The sequence below is a fragment of the Pyxicephalus adspersus genome, chromosome 4 (assembly GCF_032062135.1).
Source record: "Pyxicephalus adspersus chromosome 4, UCB_Pads_2.0, whole genome shotgun sequence".
Taxonomy (NCBI): domain Eukaryota; kingdom Metazoa; phylum Chordata; class Amphibia; order Anura; family Pyxicephalidae; genus Pyxicephalus; species Pyxicephalus adspersus.
The window spans coordinates 26,041,228-26,064,012 of record NC_092861.1 but is presented as its reverse complement, the minus strand read 5'-3'; the positions used below and the strand labels follow the sequence as shown (position 1 = coordinate 26,064,012).

Genomic DNA, 22,785 nt, shown 5'->3' with positions numbered 1-22,785 from the left:
ATAGTGCTGTATTGTCACTCAGCTCACAAGCGTAAGAACTAGGTGAATCCTAATTTGTAATATTTTCTTCACTCATCTATTATAATGTCTATGTGAAGATGAATAAATATTCAAAAATTGTTGCGGTGCAAATTTGTATGTTGATTCATCTGGCTGGAAACTGATCTGTCTAATGCAGTTTCTGATCTCTGGTATGTGGTTTGGTGTGTTATTCACAATTCTGTGATCTCATTATTACCTCAACGGGGAAGGTTTTGCCTAGAAGTCTTGTGTTGCAGCTCTTGTACTGTTAGGCCTTTCGCCTATTCTTTTCTACGTCCAAGCCCAACACTTGGAGTATGGGACAGACTTGCTTAGACCAGCAATGCGTATGACACTTCACTGGAGAGTCCCACTAGATCAACCTTTCTTGACCTTTTTAGCATTGGGGAACCCCTGAAATAACTTTCAGGTCTTCAAGGAACGCATACCTCTTACATTGATTAACAGTGGAAAAATTATCATCCTTACAGCCAAAAAGATCATTAGTGGCAGTTAAACTAACCTGATAGGCACAATTTGCTCATTGTTCAATGAACCCTTAGCAACCTTGGGAGAAACTCTAGGGTTCCAATGAACCTTGGTTGAGAAACACCGCCCTAAAGCCTTCAAACCTCTGAATGAACCACACAGTTTTAGTCTGAAAGAGGCCTTAATATTTTGTACCATGTGACTTTAATGGCCATCAAAAAAACACAGATCCAATATTAAAGCTCCTTTGGTCACCCTTATCGCACTTTACTGGGGATATTTATTAACAATTCTCACAGTGGTTCAATTAATGAAAAATACTTGTTTGATCATTTTGTGCAAATTGGGGGTGAATAAATGTTCTTACTCTGAATATAAATATTGCTAATAGGCAATATTAGCTGAATCAAATGTACTTAGAGATGGCTGAACATAATTAAAAAGTCTTGACGAGAGTCGGGGTGAATGTACTTTGGGATTCAGGTAAAGGTGAGTAGACATGGATGAACTCAATGAAAAGTGAGCTTTGAAATGTTAAATCTCAGTAAATGTATGTGCCCGTCCCTTCTGCAATTAGGAACCTGCCTGCTAGCAAGTTTTTACTTTTCAAGTTTAGTTCCACTTTGATAACTCGCAGTACATTTAAGTACATTTGCTATCCTCTAGTCAATTACTTCCAAGTACATTCACAAAGAACACATGAACAGGCATTTTTTTTTAATAAATCACAATGCTAATTGTTGATAAATATATCCCATTAAATGCACTTTAAAAGCAAGGTATAAAATAGAAGACAATCCCTGGCTGAATGCAAGTAATGTCACCATTTATTTTGTTTTATTACTTCTAAGCACTAGTTAAGGTGATGGAAGCTGACCTAACATTACCTATCCCTATAACATTACTGAAAGTTACACTGTAATGTCACTGATCCACCAAACCTGCTATTTATACTACTCACAAGGAAAACCACTACAAGCTTCTGTCTTCCTGGTATTGAACACCTTATATCTTAAACTGATGGAATCCGGCTGTGTCTATTTACCACTGACAATACCAAAAGGTTTGAGGTCTTCCATTTCATATTTTTTGAGCATGTGATCTTATCCAGCCCTTCTGGTGACTTGTTGCAGCTTTACTATCAGAGCTTTAAAAAAATTTATTGTAAAATATACCGCTCTGACGACGTGGCTAGTCTACCGAGCCTCTGCCTTATCTTGTCAGGCCCATAAGCTGGTTACACACATTCTTTCAGATGCCAGATGCTTTGTTATACAAAAGTGGAGGTCAATTTCTTAATCAAATTTTGGAAGCCCAAAGATTAAAGGACCTAACTGCTAGAAACCATGATACCACTACTCTCATCAACTCTGTAGGTTTATTTTAAAAAGTTGTTACCCTAAATTCACAAACATATGACATTGAATTCAATTAGAAAATGTATTATTAATGAGTACAAGTTAAATTAGTAACACATGTGATTTATAGTTCCAAGACTGGTGAAGATGGACCATCATGGTTAAACCTGGGTAATCCAGCAAATCAAGAAATGGATTTCTTAAAAACAATTGGCTATTAGTTGGCAAATGTTTTCAATCCATTACGTTCCACCCATTGCTGGATCACCCAGTCTTATCTTCACCAGTCTTGGAGAGCTTTAAAAAATTAGGCCGATTGAATCCAATGTTCAAGTGTAAATCTTGAGTAATCTACAGTAACCTTAATATAAACATGCCTAAAGCCTTCAGTCCTCTATTATATATTGAACCCTTATCTCATTTAAACCTCTGCCAACAAGCTATATACTAGTTGATAGATTTTTCTTTGGTTTCTCTCAGTTCAAGTAATTTATAGGCTCATTTGTTTTCCTCCCCTTTGATAGCTTTTATTTAAAGTATCTATTCCCAAAAAAATTTGGAGTATGGTATTATCTTCTAAGACATTTATTATTGGGAACTTCTATTCAGTGGATGACTTTTATAGACTGTGCGATATAATTGGATCATTTCTTATATTGCTTGGACATAACCTTTTAAAACTCAATAAAATATACAATTGTTCAAAAATGTCTTGAGTAAAACAAGAGAGATCCTGTAACATTGTCAGAATTTTATTGTCATTATATAGTTATGTTTTGCACATAAAGCAATCTGAACACAGATATATACCATAGAAATACAATCCTGTACACTGCTATTTACAAAGAAAAATACTGTACAAACCATAAACATATTGCACAAAGCTTATGTTTAATGTACAATGAAAGTACCTTGTTCTCTGTGCATGTCATACAATAAAACATTGAACATTTCGCGCACAGTCACACACTGTCCACAACTGAAGCTACACAGTAACTTTGGTCATTTCAGAAATGCTTGTAATAACCTCGAGTTAACATATAACAGCCCCAGGGTAAAGATTATCTCAAAGCAGCAAGGGAGACATTTTCAAAATTGATATTTATATACATAGCTTAAATTCCACTTCCTTGTGTCACTTGTTACACATTCTCCACATTGACGAGCATTGAAAAGCATTCACACACTACGCACTATGGAAGTTTGTATTTTGGTGTGGTGGTATTGTTGCTTATGGAGTCTATAAAGAATTTTAATAGTAACAGCACCATCAAAATACAATACAGTAGTATAGTAGTACAATAAGCCAAAAACATTTTCCTAAAAAAAAAAAAATTATAAGATTTTTTATTTCCTGCAAGAATAAAATACTTCTAACAAGCACAAACTGGCCTGTGTGTCGTGCATATCATATTTCCTGAAAAACGTAAATTGCATTTCAGTAGTCTTTGTATCTTTTGGCACATTGTTCTAAAATGGAGATTTAACAGTCACGTGGCCTACTATCTGAGGTCTAAATATATGGAAGATATTAGAAATGTTCTAGAGATGGTTGCACCAGTGTTCTAAAAGCAATATACACTATGAAATGGACGCTACTTGTTAGCTTGTAAATGGGCCCCTTATCAGTGACTGCAGAAGGCAGCCAATCATTCTTCCTTTTAGGCTGGGTACATATGAGTAGATATTGTATCTCTGGTTGGCCTCCAGATCTAAAATGAACTGGAAGCAAAAATGTATTTAGAGCTGATTGTTACCAGCCAATGTTTCACAGCTCAATCAACTTCAATCTTCATCTGAAGTACACATGTTGTAACACATATGTTTGGCACACATGACAAATAACTTTCTGTCTTTCTCTCAAAGAAATGATAACAAGGGCAGAAGGTTGCACATGTGTAGACAGTGTTTTGGTTCATCGACTAATCAAATTGGTCAAGTGGAAAAAGTGACAGCAACTCTGATCTTGTGTACCCAGTCTACGTCTGTCCTACTATAAGCAGAAAAAAGGAAATGAAAAGGCTACCATGGCTAACACAGAATGCTCTTTTTAGGCAAATGAGGTAAGCAAGGCTGTAATTTGTTGTTCTTAAATACAACGCAGCCTATTCATTTACAAGAAGCACAAGGGGTTCCACTTGTATGATAGGGTCATGCATTTGCTGGAAATCTGAGCCGTTATTGCATAGCTGACAAATGTCCAACTTTCTGCAACTTCTCTCTCCCATATCACATGGAATGACATGCCTGGCAAGAGGTAGCAAACAAGTTGCCATGGCAAAAGACAAGAAAAGCACATTTTTGTAGCCATTTTTCTATAACTAGAAAATTCACCAATTTTGTGGACAAATCTAATTGTACGGTTTACTTAGCTTATTCTTGTTCACTTCAAAGATCAAATCATTCATAAGTAAAATTAATCTTCTTTAGTTTGATGTCTTTTCTGTGTGATTTGGCAAGTTTACAAAGCTTCACTCTATTTACTGAAAATGTGACATTCTTTTAGTAAATTACCCCCTTTTACAGAATATTGACTCTGACTGAAGAAGGCTCCCTCAAATCCTGCTCTAAGCAAAAGATCATTCTACTATATGCTAATAGATACATTGCAACACCTAAATAGTGAACGTGAAAGGGCAATATAATGGTAACGTTGAAGCTGCGATAACCTAGAACAACCAGAGATCAGTTTACATGACAAGGAATGACGTTGTCTGATTGCTATGAGTAACCACATTTTTCCTTAATAAAAAAAAAAAAAACTGGCTATAATCCAAAGCTATGGTTACGTGTGTAAAAGCATCCACACCAGCAATAAAGTGTGTAAACTGTCTGATGACACGTAAGAAGTGGTATGAAAATCACACATCCTGCAGACACATGTACACACACAGCCACCAATAATGTCATCTGAATACAAGCTGTAAAGTAATGTTTGCCTCATGCAATAAACCAAGCTCTAGCAATATATAAAGCATGTAGCAAAATCCATTTACAAAAAAAACCAGAGTGATCTGTATGGGTATAATGGGCTACTTGACTAACCATTACTAGAATTGGGCACCAATCAATAAAATAATCTTATAGACTTAGAATTGTTCTGATCCAAACTGTATGAAGGTTTTCTGATCCAAACAGCCAAATTAGAACATTCTCTAAGGTCTTTAGCCATGTACAATGAACAAGGCTGCAAAAGAACTACCCCTTGCTGATTCTTTACACCAGCTGATAACCCCCAACCTAGTAAGTCTAGCAATCTAATTTAAAGCACCTGGGGCAGCAGGAGCTGGGGACCGAAGCCTCAGGTCACAAGGAATAGAGGACATTAGCATTTGAAAGCTCGTGACAATGAAGCAGCTATAATCCTTTCTCCTCGCCCTGCATTTTTATTAATAAATGACTCCTTTTTTGTTCCTGACACTAATGGACCGAAAAATAGACTTTTGTTTCAACTTTGTACAAATCACAAACTCATTGAGAACATCAGGTTTTGAATGGCCTCATTTGTCAAAAGTAAAGTGAATGGGCAGCCTAATGGCTGACCATAGTGGCAACAAACCAGGCTATGGGTGCACACACAGCACACTCCATTTTTCTATTTTATATGGAATTATACAAATTGATACTTTGTGAATGTAACAATAACAGTTTTATATAACAATAAACATTCCCTCCTACTAACATTTTTGTTAGGCCTAGTATCCCCTGGCTTTGAGCATACTTCAGGTTGCCTAGCAACAAATATGGCAGCCTGATTTTAGGCCACATAGGCCAATGCAGGGAATCACAGCTCTGACATGGGGCAACATGGCTTTAACAGAGCAGTCTAAGCTAAAATTTTAAGAAAAATAAAAGCCATTGGAGGCTGGCCATTTGTATTTAATGGGGAATTATAGGTTCTGTTATGTAAATACCAGAGGCTTTATGGGAGTGAAAACTAGGCCTTACTTATTGTAACAGGAACACAGATAATATAAACAAGCTATGTTTTTGCCCTTCCAGCAGCCACTCATTTTTTAATATGTTCCTCTAAGAAAAATTTCACCTCACTTCCTGTCATGTTTACAATATTACCAGGAGAGGTAATATGTGAAATCACCAACAACAATAAAAAAACCGAACAGCCACTTTACTTGTACAAAGTGCTTTAATTGTCATTGTGTTATGAGATGAGATCTCACCTCACTTTATGAACTGTTTACAAAGTATCTGAGGCAGCAGCTAAAGAAAAATCTCCAAATTTGAGCCACAGACAAAAAAGTACAAAAAAACACTGAATGAGGCCACAAAAACAACTTTATCCAAAACGAAGAACAATTTGAGTGGAAATACAGGCAATATACCATGGTGTGGACAAGAAGGGGTTGTTTGCATTTGTCTAGGGATAGACCAATGTTTAGTTTGTTCTAGTGTGCTACAAATAAATGAATGGGGACCATGGTAAATATCTCTACAACATGGACACCACACCAGGGTAATAACAACAATATTGATTCACCTTGGCAGAACGCCATTTTAATATATTACTGATCCAGTTTTTTAAATTGCATTGCATGGTCATTTACGCCTGAGGATTATTGACCTGGCCTCCACTCATGTATGCATTATAACATGGCCACATACTGCTTTGTTGTACATACACAATGTATATCAATCTAAAAAAAGACAAAGAATTGCATGTGGAACATTTCATTACACATTCTTACAGGAAAAGCGTGCCCGGTACGCACTGCCCACTCTGTAATGAGCTGGATGAGGCAGATGTGTGGTTTACAAACTGGATTATAGAGTAGTAGTAAGCACTCCACAGTAATTTTGCCTGATTTGCCTCCCACATTCAAAGAAACCAAACAAGTAAGTTCACCAGCTTTCACCCATATGTGTATACAGGGTATGGACATTAAAATGTAAGCTCTTCTGCAGCACAAATAGGCTCCCTGGAAGACGCCATGAAAGCAACATCAAGTGAAGGGTTAAAACGGTATTTGAGCCATGTAATCCATCAAGCAGGAAACTGCCCAGGTCACCTAAGTGCTGCAAGATATTGTGTTTACATGACTTGTGTCTAACAATAAAGGGCACTCCCTGACCGTGCAGGAGCCAAATGGTGCAGCCTCAGGCTACATGCAGGCTGAAATCTGCATTCTGTGCAATAGCTAGGTATCTTGAACTAGAAATCGAATAGTTCCTATCCATCTTAAACACTAGCACACGTGGGCTGCATTAATCAGTCTGCAACCTGAAAGCATGACCCAGAAATGAAGTTAATTACAGCAATAGGCTTCTATGGTGTGACATGTTCTGTGCCAGGTGCTTCCTAGATCTGGAGGGCACGCTCGGCACAAGGATAGATATATGAAATGAATATCACTCAATAGTAAAGTTCATCACCAATATAGATATAGCTGTCATAGGAGAGTGGACTATTTAAAACAAGACACCATGAAATGTCAATCTGGTTACCACTGTTTTTGGATAGTGCTGCAAAGCTAAAAAAGTACAAAAAAATGCAATTGCTTATAGAAACAGATTATAGATCTTCTCAGTGAACTAACTTCTAACTGCTTGCTATAGGTTACTGCACTTTTCAAAACTCCCTAGTCCCAGCAGGAGATGCCCAAACTTTGCACACTCCTACCCAATCTCTTGTCCATTTTTTTTTTGATGATAAATACCCTTACAAAAATAAAACCCTGCCTTAAATGTTTGAGATATATATATATATAACAAAGATATGTTTAGACAGAGAATAACAGTCACGTTCAGTGTCATCCCATGCACTATAAGTGATCACAACGGCATTCTGGATTTTGTAGTTATTATGGACATTAATAAGAAGGAAGCGTGGTGAATTCTATTTGGCTTCATTCACACTCGCAGCATGTAAAAAGCAAGGAATGTTTTGTTCTGTTTTTTTGGGCCTACATCCTTTTTTATCATGGCTGTTCATCTCCAGCCCACGAGGGCCAAGTACACCCCAAGATAATCATCTAAGCAGTCATTGTCTTTTTGGAAACCATTCTTGACTCCCAGTGCTGACCCTCAGGGGCTGGCATTGGACAACTCTGGTTTACATAATTTAACCTGTTGACCAAAACCTGTACTGTAAATGGCAGGTATGGACACCAAGTCATGGAAATTGCACCATTTTTGCACTTATTTTAGCCCATGGAACATAAACACAGATTTAGGCTGCGAGTGTTAATGAGCCTGGGGCCCTGATACAACAGGCTATGAGGTACAGTCACATCCATTCACATAACACAGACATATTCTCCTTGTAGATCGCACACAGATTCACTCTGTATTCTCAACGTTTCAATAAAAGGAAATCTGGCGAGTGTATAGAATACATTCATCGCCCGCACACCCCGGCTTACTGTGACCCATCTCTCATGCTCCATTAACAAAGCAGATTCATCGGCCGGTTCTCAGATCACAGGACTGATCTATGTGACATTCACTGGAGCTCACCATAAAAACAATCTCATTTATACAGCTACAGAGAGACATTTCTAGAATTCTCCACCCAGATACAGAATCTAGTTTGGAATCATGGAGCCTTCAGTACCGATTACCAAAGATAAACAATATAGATATATATTTACTTTCTCAATAAAGCTTTCAGATAACAGAACATTGAAGAAGTGTGCGCCCACACAGCCGGCGCCATAAATATGTGTACTTTGCTGACAACACTGTGCATAGAAAAAATACAATAAACAAGGAGCTGGTTTGGATGCAGAGACTCCGATCATTCATTGATGGTCATCCACCGTACACGATCTTGGCGGTCATTGGCACCCCGTTTTATGCCATCTGTGGGGTACTTGGCAATGGCTCCGTGGATCTCTCATATAAATATCTGTAAGCAGTTGCTGTCCAGCAGCTAGAAAGAGCCATCAGACCTGTCCAGCATCCCTTTCCACAGGTAGATGCCAGGCTGTGGCACTACAAGTCCCAGCATGCCAAGTGCAGCCATCTGTATGGAGGTCCAATACTGATTGGGGTAAGTGTCCCGTGTCCATTGATCATGGCAGGTCAGGAGATGCCCCCCTGGTCTCCTTTGCCCTCTTGCAGCTATACAGCCATTTGATGATCCTGGCATTGCGTTCAATGACCGATGTGTTGGCATTGCCCACCCCAGGCAGCTGTCCACTGAGCGGTTCATCCTCCTGCAGCCCCCCGGCACTGCCCTCTCCGCTCCTCCGGCTAAAGCCGCTGTCTGATGTGGCCACACTGGCGCTGCGGATCCGGTACTGCCCGGTACCGTCCAATACATCGTCTGGGGCGGCGACGAACCTGTCTCTGCCCAGCTCCTCCACCACCTCGGGCTCCAGGCCGCAGTATTTGAAAAATGTGTCGAAGTCAGAGAAGGATCGGGAGTATCTGGAGCTGATGTCAGACTGCGATCGGTGCAGCCCGGTCCTGGAGCGAGAATCAGGGACATCGCCGCTGGGGGGAGCTGCTGAGACCGGGGGCTTTTCTTTAACGCTGCCCAGGAACAGCCTCCTCACCAGCCCTGTCCTGGCCTCCTCATTGGCCCCGTCCCCTCGGTTCTTCTGGCGGTAAATAAGCAGAGAATCCGGGCGCAGGAGCCTCTTGCTGCTTCCTCGTCTCACCGGCTGCTCCGGGCTGGCTGGCCCTTCCCGGCTCTTCCTGCTGCCCCGGGAGCTGCTACTGCTGCTGCTCTCTGAGGCTGAGCTACCTCCGGGACCTCCGGTGCTGCCACCACCGCTCGCCACCTGCTGACTCTTCACGTACTTGGCCTTGTCTGCTGCCAACCTCTCCACCGCGCTGAGGGTGGACCGCGGGGTGCCGTTCTCTATCTGCCGCCGCAGGTACTCGGGCCCCCGGGTCAGGAGTCTGATGGGCAGCACCGGGCTGTGGTGCTGCAGCTGGGAGATCGGTTGCATCCTCACGGCACTCATGATGTCAGTGGGCATAGCGAGAAGCGGCAGTGCCGATGAAGCTGCCAGGTATGAGTCTGTGCCCGCTGCGCTCTCCTGGAATACTCAGCTCACCGCTCGCGTCTCAGCCAATCACCGCGCTGCGCCCGGGGAAAGGGGCGGAGCTATGCTGCACACTTTTCTCCCCTGCAACTAAGAGCTGAATGTGAGTCACCTCCTTACCTCCTCCCTTCACCATAGGGGGAGGGGTCACTGGGACATCACTCACACCTGTTATTTGGGGAAGTGTACAGCACCGAATATTTATGTCAGCCTGTGAATGCAGACAAGACATGACACTACCATACTAAGGGGGGCATACCTGTCAAACAACCAGCATAGCCTGTATAAGGCTGCTTGTTAGTCACTGCTGTGTCTGCTGGCCACACTACATACATCATTGTCATGTTATACAAAGGAGGTTTTATAGATGAAGCTGATCAGGGACATCACCAACTCATCACTAGTTCATCCTATGGTATATCTGCTTACAGATCTTGTAGTTATGGGGCAGCTTTGGTATTGGTGTGGTTGTCATTTAAAGGGATCTAAATACAAGAACAAAAAGTTATATATTGCAGCTGCTTCCCAGTTCTCTGCATTAGTTTTCTTTCTTTAGAATGAGAACCATTTTTAGGAATCCAGTAAATACCTGTTGATGTTACCAGAATTGCAAAGTCCTCATAAACATCATGAATTATTTTTATTATTACACAGTATTTATATAGCGCCTACATATTATGCAGTGTTTTACAAAGTCCATATCGTAGAATTAGGAACATTATTGTCTGTCTTGGGCTATAGCTAAGTATATTGCTATATGAGCTCAGAATGGCGGGAGATTTAAAAGACCGCAGCATACCAATCGCTCACTTTTCAGCTTGGTGCATTTAATAGGGGGTTGTCAATCACTGCAGTAGATCTTGCATTCTCAGTCATTGCAGCACCTAGCACTTCGTTATCTCTTGTTAAAATTAAGTTCTACAAACGAGTGATAACTGCCAGAGACAAAAGCATGGGCAGTTATAAGGGACATGCAGCACTTCACATGTGTATGACTGAACAAGTCCTGACAATAAATTTGCCCCTTACAGTATGTAGATAATCACAACTCATGAGCTGTGCAACTAACACCATATAAAAAGGGGCAGCAATTAACACCATATAAAAAGGGGCAGCAAGGAGTAGCAATTTGTAGATGTGATGACTTTCCTTGTTTTGTGCCTATTTTCTGATCATTTATCTGGAAATCATTGACTGGTGGTCCTTTTAGTCATGTGATCCGGATCTTTAATATTACAATGTTGCTGATTTATGAGCCTTTATACCTTCCAAAAACCCATAGGGCTTGTCCACATAGATGGCTGCAATTCCTGCTTGCTGGGCAACCAATTTCAACCTCTAGGTACCCAGGAGCTGGGCAGTAAATTCCGGGCTGTAGCAAATATCCTAAGGATTGGTTCATACTTGCCTTAGGATCAAACAATCCCACGCAGCTCCCCGCTGCTGGAACCTTCCTAGCCACCCAGTCACTTACACCATAGCTCTGGTTCCTAAAGACCCAGTGTCTGCATATATGACAGCAGCCATACTGTACTGCTCACTGCTGCACCCATTCATTCTCTATGAGGCTGCCACAGATAGAAGCTACTTGTAGCGTCCCCCCCAAGACATCAGTTCGGTGGCATGAGGAAGCCTCACTGCTAGTCTGAACATAGCCTAAAGGACAATATATGGGTGGTTTTACAGCAAAAAATAAAATGCTTTCAAGGCCCCCAATAAATGCTTAAAAAGCACTTGAAAAGCGTTTGGAAAGCATTCCCATTAAAGCCTATGGAATGGCTTGAGCAGGCGACCCCCCCCCTGACAGGCTGCACAATCCATGTGAGGACCACCTGAAAACTGCAACATCCTTGTATACTTTTTTTCCCCACAAATTACATTCCTATAACCTAAATCCTTATATTGTATACTTTTATTAATAAGAAGGATCAGGTGTCCATAGAAGCTCACTTCTTGCTGCTTGGAGGTCAGAAGGATGGATGACTTTGGACATCATTTCTCCTCCTTTTTTAGCAAAGGTATCAAACAAATCCCATCATCCTTTACAATTTAGAAGCACAGAGAAATGTCTGTTAGTTACACCGTGCATTTATCAATAGATTTAGTCATCAGGTATATTAGAGGGCAGTGAAGAAAATTTAGAACAAAATAGACAGATGGATGTACTAAGAGATGATTTCTCCAAATGATGGACAGTTGGGAGTTATGTGAATATTTTTAATGGGCAGAAACAGAGAATCAGATTGATTTGGACCTGTCTGATTCACAACAAACATTTTCAGAGATATTAAAACATTTCTGTAAAAAATAGAACAACACGGCTGATCAAGTCTGGGTATAATGGTTACAGAACCCTAACCTGACATCTCAAATACTAAAGATCATTGTAGAAGCTGCGCCTCACTGTATAACACATAAGATGTTTGTGCATCTCATTTTCTGCATGCTGAACTTTTGGGTGCAAGTTCCATAGAAGTCTCAAGTTTCATTTTTTTCAGTAACTTCCATTTATTTTATCATAACACAGATATTTTAAAGATATGCACAGCATACATGTTATAATCTCCAGTGCACCATCAACTATGGGGTGCCCAAATGGATCCAATATAAATGGACTGTTTTAGTAAACCTTCTCATTATGATAAATCTAAGGAAATTGTACAGAGATTTTACAATCAGATTGCAATGCATGTGACCAGCTTTAAAGGTGACAGGGGAATACTACTATATAGGACGTGGAAGACCAAAGTAAAGAAAGAATAAATGTTCATACTAACACACATGAAATAAAGTTGTATTGGAAAACTACATCAAAGTGACTGGTGTCCCCCAATAGATTTAGGTGGTGCATTAAACTGCATGGAGGAGTCTGGGCATGTTTTCTCGAGCTGGGACAGTGAAATCCTATTGTGTGCTAATTCCCCATACCTACTAGATTGTAAACTCTTCGGGTCAGGGTGTGTATTCATCTGTCATTTGCATCCCCTTTTTAATGTACAGCGCTGCATAATATGTTGGCGCTATAAAAATCCTGTTTATTATTATTAATAATAATAATATTAATAATAATAATAAAATACATCATTGATGGAACCAACTTAGGATACATTGTAATACTCTAGTTAGAATATTCTAAGTCCAAAGAAATGCAGCACAATACAAAGCAGGTCAGTCTCTGAACTGCCATGTGTATCACTAAATTAATGCCAATGGGATTTGGCTGATCTGTGTTTGGGGTGCCTAATAAACACCCGTGGGAAATCAATGTTCATCACACAGGCCATTGTAGAAAATAGAACTCTTCTCAGGCATTCGGGTGGGACACCAGTCTGTGTTTATTTAGCCAATGCTGTGTACATTAGAGTTGGGCCATGTTGAATTGCAAATTCCGTTGTGCTTAAGTACATTTTGGTATGCTAATGTCCATCTTTGGTTGTGTTAATTACAATTCATTTTACCTATAGGGAGTCATGTTTAACATTCTCAGAGAGGTGGAGGAATGAGGATAATCAGAGCTCAATGTGTTAATTTGATAACTTCTTTAATCAATTAAGAAAGTGCTATTATAATGGGATGACATGCCTAGTCTTGTCTCTGCAGTTGTATGGATGAAAGAAAACTTCATGGGATCTATATTAAGGAGAGAACCTTCATAGTGAGTGATCTAAAAAACACAAAGTTTTTACTCTGACATTTCTGATGTACATGAATATTTTGGATCGTTGTCCCAAAATTACCAAAGCCAGGGACAGCCAATGTGTAGTGACATGGCTGTAGACTAGACATATAAAATATATTTTTTTAAATTTATGGTTCTTTTTAAACTTGCCTATCCATCTTACCCTGTCTCTTAAAGTCTCCTCACTTCCCACCTCTCCATATCCCCCCTGTTATTGTGTGATACTTCCCCCACCTCCTAGATTGTAAGCTTTTCGGGACAGGGCCCACTCCACCTCCTGTGTCACTTTCTGTCATTTTCAACCCCTATTTTTTTTCACCTTTTTTTATTTTTTACTTCATTTTTAAAGAATGACAACCCAAAAAATCATGACCATATAACAGAAAAGGGGTTCTGGTCCAATGTATGATTTAGGCAAACATTGGAAAAGAAATTCCCAATGATAATGTGATATTGAGTTTGCTATTGCTGTTGAAGTACAAGATACTCTGTCAACCAAATAAATTGTTTCCCAGTAAAACCAAGTGTGCATGTTCATGGTTCCTGCAAATTCGTCAGAGGGCACCAAATCTTCCATTGCCCTAATATTATTTACACCCTGTTTCCTTTATTTCATGTTCAACCCCTGTTTAATGTACAGTGCTGTGGCTGTTGGCTCTCCATATATATCCTGTTTATTATTATTATTATTATTATTATTAATAATAATAATAATAATAATAATGATATTATTAATAATAATAATTATTATTATTAAATGACTGGGGTTCCTAAGGTGCATACATAAAGTGAAGATCGGTCTGTCATTAGCTATCATTTTTTGATGAAGGATCTGCCCAACTATGCTCACTAGAGGAAAGACTTTTAATGACCACATTTGTAAAGTTATGGGTCTAGACCAGCATATTCTCAACCAGGGTTCTGTGGGGCTTCAGAGGTTGCTAGGGGTCTCTTGAACTGTGGCTGATAAATCTCCCCATTGATGATTCCTGTAAAGTTCCAATGCCACTTGGTGGAGTCAGCCACATGACGCTAATGATGTTCTTAGATGTTTATAAATTCTAGACACTACTGTAGAGGTCAATTCTTTCCCCCAAATTCAATGACCTCTCCCACCCAACCCCTACTAAATTGCTTTTAGCTGGGGTTCCCCAAGACCTGAAAACTATTTTAAGTCTTCCTCAGGGGTAAAATACCTGAAAAAAGTCTGGTCTAAACTGTACATTCTCAACCCAGAAGTCGCCAGGGGTTTATTACATTGTGGCTGATTGAGCTTCCATTTGATGATGTCTGGTAAATTCTGGGCCCAATGTCACTTAGCAGAGCCAGTGAGAACAATTGTAGTTATGGGTCAGTGGAAACAAATATTCATTGGTGTTCCAGGGTTCTTCTAGGGGTTCCTCGAATTGTGGCTGATTGGCCACCCATTTTATGATATCTATATAATTCTGGGTTCTTTTAAGAGTGACATTGTGACCATTATTGTAAGGGGGGCATTCTTCCTACTGTTCCTGGGTAATTTATTTAACATGGTTTTCCTAAAACCTAAAAAATATGTCAAGGGTTCCTGTGGGGTAAAAAAGGTTAAAAAAGTCTAGACAATTGGTAGCCAATGAGAACTCTGGACTACTTATAACAAAAGGTGGTCTGACTACAGTAAATACACGTTTATAAAGAGCCATTGTAAAGGAGTTCAATCCTGACTGTTTTATTAAGATTTACTCAGTAATAAGGTTCCCTATGTTGGGAAGAAACACTGTGTAAATATTTTTAATAATTTTGTTATAGTTTAATAAAATGGACTTAGAACAAGCAGTCTGATTTGAAATTTTATTTGCTTTTTCTTATCTGCAGTAACTTCATCCACCAAAAGCTTCTTTGAAGGGTGAACATTTTTCCCATGCAGAGTTTCAGGACAGAGATCAGCAGGATTAACAAATGCCACAGTTTGCTGTCGGGTTTAATTGTACACGGAACGCTGACCTTTAGCAAGACAAACAGCAAACACATGGGCAAGCCTTGCACCTCTTTCCTTGTGTTTAACATATGTCAAGCACAATTTGCCGCAGCAAGTGGCAATTTCGTACAAAATTTGTGAAAGGAGAAACTTGACAAACAAACGTCAGACACAAATACTTGTTACTGACAGACAAGCATGCCGGCCTTAAGATGTCTGAAGAATAAAGCTTTGTATGTGGAACCAAAAGAATCTGAAAACTATTCCAGTCATTTTGTGATATCTTTAGATTGGTAAGGTGAGCAGCTTTTGTGTGGCTGAGACAGAGGGGAAGCAGGGGGTTAGTTTTTGGTGGCACAGTGAGCTCTGTACAGGGCCTTTGGTGCCCAAAACAAGTCCAAATAGAAAATTTGTGATAAATTTCCTCCCTAAGAGTCAAGCTACGTACACATGTCCAATGGTTCTCGCCCGATAATTGGCTCAGGGCTGATATCGGAGGAGAATCTGGCATGTGTACAGTGCCCCTCGTCCATCATCCGAACGACCGTCCTGGCGGATACACTGACGATGGACGACGAACGATCGTAATGCAAGGGAGATCTTTCTTCCCCTCCCCTCTGCATAAAGCAGAACGGTGCTGTATGTACAACGTTCATGCATCGTGCAGTGCTTAGTCGTTGGAAAGGATTGTGAAAGATCCTTTCTAACGACTATAATTGCATGTGTGTATGCAGCTTCAGACCAGGACTGTTTTGGCACAGGCTCAATGACTTTCCTAGCCACCCCTATTCAAGCGTAAGGGTGCAGACGGGAACTTTCTTTTTAAAGCAACTGCTCCTGAAAGCGACAAGATGCTTTTGGCCATGTGTTTTCTATTTAGGGTTTGCATTGGAGCCACGGCCATGTGCAAATTTGGTTGCTCGAGGTATAGTTTGCCCCCCTTGGTTGCACGGGGGCAGTTTGCTGTGTGCCCTGGAGCAGCCAGCCATGCATTACAGCAGGTCTGAAAAAAAAAAGGCCTTAAACTTAACCCTTCCCTATCCAAGATCCTTTGATCAGTGTACTTAGGAGTATTTTTCCCCCATGGTAATGGGGTGCTTACCTCTCATATAGGCTGCTGGACACGGCACATCACACACAAATGTACACTATGCTGCATTTTTTGGTATTGGGGGTGCCAATAACAATGATAGGCAATCCAGCACAACAACTTATGGATTGTGTGTCACCATGTGTTGCATTGCTTGCATGTTTTTGCATTAAAATATGTGGGCTAATGCAAAACACCAGAATGATCTATTAATCTTTGTTTACAACAGATTTGCTTGCCTAAAGCCACATATACACGTACAATAATTGTTAGAAAACGAATGACTAACGACAGATCAATGATTATACACAATTATTTTGAATGATCATATTGTGCACAATTTTGTACATGCTGTAACGATACGATCGTTCAAATATCATTTATATATATCCACCAATAGTGTACATGTGCTAGATACGACTGTACACAAAATAGATTTTGAACAATCGTCGCCCAATTAGATCCGCCAGGACGGTCGTTCATTTCCAGCGACAATCCTCGTTCAGCAGCATCGTTGTGCACTTTTTTGTTAACGATTATCGGACGAACGGACGTTAGTCGTTCGTTTCCAACGATAATTATTGCACGTGTGTACGCAGCTTTACATTTAAAAGGAACACACATTCACCTTCCTTGCTGTCCATTGCAACACTGACCCTATTCATTACATTGAATTGGACAGTGCCAAAAAGATAGAAATACTTGCAGCAGTGTGTTGTAGCACCATATTGCACTACATTACATACAGTGAGAATGTCAGACGCTGCTTTCTATGCAATGTCTGATGTCCTTGTGTATCAGGCACCATGTATAGTGCAGTCTACTGCACATAGTGTGAGCAAAGAGATCTTTACTGAAAAACAAGCCTAATACTTAACCCTTCCTTATCCAAACCCTTAAAACTTTTCCCAGCCCCCTAAATGACACTAAAGTACACTTAAATAACTTTTCTGAAAATGTCAGATACCTGGTTCTCTATTGCGGGGGTATATTTTATTTATTAGGAGGAAAAGTAGAGGTTATATGTAGTCCAGCAAGAAAAATGTTGTCAGCTGATAGAATGGAAGCACAGTATATTCTTGGAGATCAGGGGGTATTTTTTTCCATATGCATTGTTCTTAAAGTGATAAAACATGGAGCAGAATGCATGTAATTACAAAGATGTATTTATTTTTTTATTTTTCATTTTGCCCAGACATAGATTTTAGGAGACCTTGTAGTTGTCTTTTAGTTTGTCCAACCTCTGGGGCGTTTGTTGTAATGGCCTACATTATTTTTTAACTGTGGTAAACACAAGGAGGTTTTTAGGTATGATCAGACATTTGTGTATTATCTTAAGTTATGTGAATGGGACGTTAAGAATGCTGATGACTGTAATGTCACATTTAATGGTGCTGCCTACTCAGAATAAATGGGCTGCCTTAGTGTAATATACCACCATGCACAGCAATACACTAATACATAAAAAATGAGTCTTGCCTAAAAAATGCAGTTAATTTTAGAATATTCATCAGGCAACCTAAAATCTCCCATGCACCTTAAATTCCTAACTTTGAAGATACCTTCTATAGGTATTGTAGGTTACACAAGGGCCAGTAATTTCTGTTTTAGAGTCTTTGTGTTTTATAATTTCCAGCTAATTGTCCACTTTTGTTCTTTTGAAATTAGAGACTTTATTTCCTTCCCACACTTATTTCCAGGGGAAGACATTCTGCAGAAGGAACAATATCTCAAACAGCGTCTTTCATCCTTCACAGTTCAGGTCAGCATGAGACCCACAATGTGTTAGTCTGTTTAATTTCTCCACTTTTCATTGTATATAGAATTGGTCAGACAATGACCTTCCATCCAATGACCTTTCCTATTCTGTCTTGTCCCATTGCACCAAATTCATGTCTGCTGTCTCCTCCAGAACGTCTAAACACCATACAATTCCTTACCTTGGTGTGTTCCTGTCTAGTTCACACAGCCTACTCAGGGAATTCTTCTCAATACTTTCTGCTACTTGTCACATTCTGCCTGTTGTAATGTGCGTAATGCATAGCTCTAACAATGTATTAAGAGACCGGTGGGTAGGTTTAGGTTGCTTTCTTCAAAAAGGTTTGTCTTGGGGGTCACAGACTTTGTCTAAAAGTCATTTATGGGTAAAGAGAAATAGTTGACTATTTATAAGAATATATATATATATATATATTTTTTTTTTTTTGCTTAGGGTAATCCCATTTGTGGGAGAAAAATAAAAAAAAAACAACTATGCAAAAAAAAGTTTTATCGTAAGCTGTATGTCAGGCGGTGTGTTAAATCTTTGTCAATTTAAATAGCTCTAAATGCCTATTCTGCCTGTTCCCTGCTGGACTTTATGGCTCCCCCAGCTGGATATGTAGAACCATAGGAGGGCACCACAATGCTCAGCAGGGGACATGCTACTGTATAGCAGTGCTTGGACCTTATCAAGTAAGCCAAGAATTACCATACAACCTACAGATAAGTAGAAGAGTAGATAAGTAGAGTTCACACAGATGATCCCCTGGACAGCTGCCAGCCACTGACCAATCACCATCACCAGAAGTGTTCAGGTACTTTTGATGAACAGTTTTCAACTGCTCCTAACTGCCCCTATTATGCTTTATAGGGCAGCAATAGATGTGGCGCTGCAAAGCAATGTCAGCCCACCATCGTCAATCAATAACAGCCATAAGGAAATGGTAACCACAACACTTTTGACACTCCATGGGAGCCAGCACTTAAGCTTCTTCTTTCCCAGGCCAGATTTGTTTTATTTAATTGTCCAGAGTCTAGGTATCTAAAACCTCAGCTTATTTTGAATTCGAATCGAGCAGATAAGGATTAAATCCTTTGTCATGTTTATATTGTTTTTACCCCATTGTAAAGATTTCTCTTTTGTGACCAGGCAGGTCCTTTATTGCAGAAGGGAGAGGCAATGTCCCTTCTGCATTGAAATAAAAGTAACTACCTGATTACAATTTTTTAATTGCACTTACATGTCCTCTCTCTGTCACAGGCTTCTGGGTTCTGGATCTTTATCCATTTTGATTGTCTAGACAGAATGACGTGTAGGGGTTCAGTCATGGGAACCTGGGGACATGCACAGCTCTATTTGTGAACGGGTAGGTAAGTATGTTTAATTGCTGGGACATTGACAATGTTTAATTTTTAAATATCACTCCCCTTTAAGCAACTTTCTACTACATTGAGTGTGAACTATAATGTTATTTAGCTTACTTACTAAATAGGTTGAGATTTTTATAGACAAAAATTTGAGTGAATATGAATTTAAATAATCCAGAGCAAGCGAGATAAATAAACAGGGTTTGCTTTTCACATGGTTGGATCAGCTGTGAACATTTGTCACCTCCTGTAGCTCCCATATTTATAGATATTTATATACAGATAGGACATGGGATGTTTCCTTTAAAGAAGAAAAAGCAATTCATTTTTTTGGAATCGGTTTTAGAATAAAGAATGTCTTTCTATTCAGAACATATAAAGAATAGGAGGTTGTTATCAGTAACTGACTGTAGCTGTGTAACAATATTTTGTGAAGGTGATGAATAATATGTACGCAACGTTATGTGCTGATTATTGAAGCTCTCAGTTTGTTTTGTTCCATTGCGGTCATCAGATTATATAAAGCAGCCATGTAACGCTGGGATGTGTACAGACTTAGGACACAACGTAACCTGGGTTTTTTCTTTCACATCACAACTTTCTTTGATAAATCTGAAATGTTGATGAAAAGATGAAAGACTACAAAGGGTCCTTGTGGAGCTGATGCGCCATATGTTTTCCCCATGCGTCATCTACACCTACTTGGTGACATTTAGGTCAGTCAACAAAACCATGCCAGCTGAAGGGATTATTTGTAGAAATATATTAACTCCTTTTTTTAGGTAGACGCTACCTTTTCTGTATTGCATTAGCTGTGAAACATAATGGTAGACTAATTCATGTTTTTCAGGCTTTGTAAGAAGTCTGGTAATGGATTTATTCCAATTTTGTAAACTAAAATATGATTATCACTATTAAATAATTTTAACCTGTTTTTTATACCATTCAGATGTCATTGAGTATTCAAAGTGAACACAGGTTTATCTTTTTTCACTATAATTAACTTTGTAAAGTACTAATCAGACTCTATTGGTCCATTCAACAAAGGGGGAACTTTAAAATAGAACTAAAGTTCCACTTTGAAAAAAACATAATCAGTCAGGTGGTTATGGAAGAAAGAGATAGACGATGTCCCTTCTGCAATAACCAGTATGTTAAAGAATTCTACCTGCCTGATCGCTGCCCTGATGTCACATTTTGCTAAGCTGCACATTGTACATGTAGTGTAGTGTTCAGTAGTGGTTGCGAAGATTTCCAGAATTCCCAGCTTCTCTTGCGTGTGCCGGGAATGAATAAACACCCACACAACTGCATGGAAGTGTTGTTTTCCCGACACAGCCAATTAAGATGGGTGAAGATCCTTATGAAGAAGAAGAAAAGAAGGAAGATGGCAGCACCCTGTGATGGACCTAGGATAGGTGAGTAGTGCGGGTTTACGTCCCCCACTCTCTTTCCCTTACTATGCTTATAATTCTTTATATTAGCAAAAAAAAATATGATAATCTGAACGATGGATACAAAGTTTACTCCAATGTAAACAACTGACATTTAAGGTATGTACACACGTCCAATGGTTCTCGCCTGATAAGGGGCTCAGGGCCGATATCGGATGAGAATCTGGCGTGTGTACAGCACCCGTCATCCATCGTCTGAACGACCGTCCTGGCAGATCCATGTACGTTGGACAAAGAACGATCGTAATAAAAGCGAAGGGGGAGAGCGCGCAGCAGGGTGCCGCTTCATCGCTCTCCCCCTCCCCTCTCCATAGAGCAGAACGATGCTGTATGTACAGTACTCGTTCAGGCATCCTGCAGTGCTTAGTCCTTGGAAAGGATTGTGAAAGATCCTTTTCAACGACTATAATTGCACATGTGTATGCAACTTAAAATAGGATATTTACCAATACAGATATCTGCATCAGTGGTGAGAACAGTGCTATCAGCTCCCAATACCTGGCACCTTGCTAACCGTAACTGGCACCTTGGCCACCCCAACCGTGGTTTAGGCACTTTAAAACAGATGGCAGTGGGTGGTGCGGAACTGCATGCTACTGCCCCCGGTCATTTTCTATTAAAATGTAGCATTTCACCTATATGTGTGTGATAGCAGTATATGCACTGCAACCTCCCAATCCCTTGTCTGGACTGGCCATTAAAAAACTGAGGGATATGGTTCGACAGGAGGAAAATTCCTTCCAGATGAGAGACACTTGAAAAATAATTATAAAGCACTTTTGTGACACTAAGCAGAATTCTCATTACATTCCTGTTACATAAAAACAAAAAGGTTTGCAAAGTCTTTCTGCAAAAAGTGCCAATGGCTTAATGAGAGGGAGCAATGGCCATTCTTCTGAGGTTCAAAGACCCCTACTACATCTGAACTAGACCTCTCCAATCAACAAAGCTCATGCTCCCTGCTGACTGGGGATCCAGAATATACCTGAAATATATATCTTAAAATAAGAATTCTTACAGGTCCGAAAAAAAACAACATATAAAGCGTGCATATTGTACCTTGCGTATTAGTATAAGCATAGTGGAACCGGTTTACCTTTCTTTACAATCTCCGTACACTCTTACCTGAATTCCCAGCCTACTGTATACATTCTTTTGTTGCCATATATCTAATGATATGTAGGTAATAAAGATAAAAATATAATCACAACAGCTTTGAAATGATCCTGAGTAAAATCACACATTAGGTTCATGATGTCAACAAGAGCAAGTCAACACGCTAATCTGCAGGAAGATAAACCCCCAGCACCAACTTCCTTCACTTAGTAAATAATGATACAGCTCATTTGAGATATTCCTGGAAACACTGGTGAAAACTCCACAGGTGTCATTCAGAATGTTTTATCTGCATTTACCAGAAGTGTTGTGGAATGAATTATTTCCAATATAAAGGTTCCCAGTAACTAAAGGCCAAGAATAGATTGTACTCTGACATATAGGGGTTGCTTCCACTTAAACCTCATAGGTCTCCTATTAATATATATGTATATATATATATATATATATATATATATATAAATATATATACAATTCACT

At 39.6% G+C, this 22,785-nt stretch overlaps 1 protein-coding gene and 1 long non-coding RNA gene across 2 annotated transcripts; one reads left to right on the top strand and one right to left on the bottom strand.

Moving 5' to 3' along the window:
- Window positions 1–2,604: 2,604 nt before the first annotated feature.
- Window positions 2,605–9,950, bottom strand: FAM110C (family with sequence similarity 110 member C). The gene has a single exon (XM_072407595.1). It carries the CDS (start codon window positions 9,812–9,814, stop codon window positions 8,900–8,902), a length of 915 nt encoding a protein of 304 aa, XP_072263696.1. The 5' UTR covers window positions 9,815–9,950; the 3' UTR covers window positions 2,605–8,899.
- On the top strand, window positions 8,584–18,369 carry LOC140328194 (uncharacterized). Its single transcript, XR_011920249.1, has 3 exons — window positions 8,584–8,877; window positions 15,414–15,809; window positions 18,275–18,369. It is a non-coding gene; the product is annotated as an uncharacterized lncRNA (long non-coding RNA).
- The last annotated feature ends 4,416 nt before the right edge of the window (window positions 18,370–22,785 follow it).

Excerpts from the sequence above, each read along its gene's own strand:
- FAM110C (XM_072407595.1), bottom strand. The coding sequence starts at position 9,814 with ATGCCCACTGACATCATGAGTGCCGTGAGGATGCAACCGATCTCCCAG.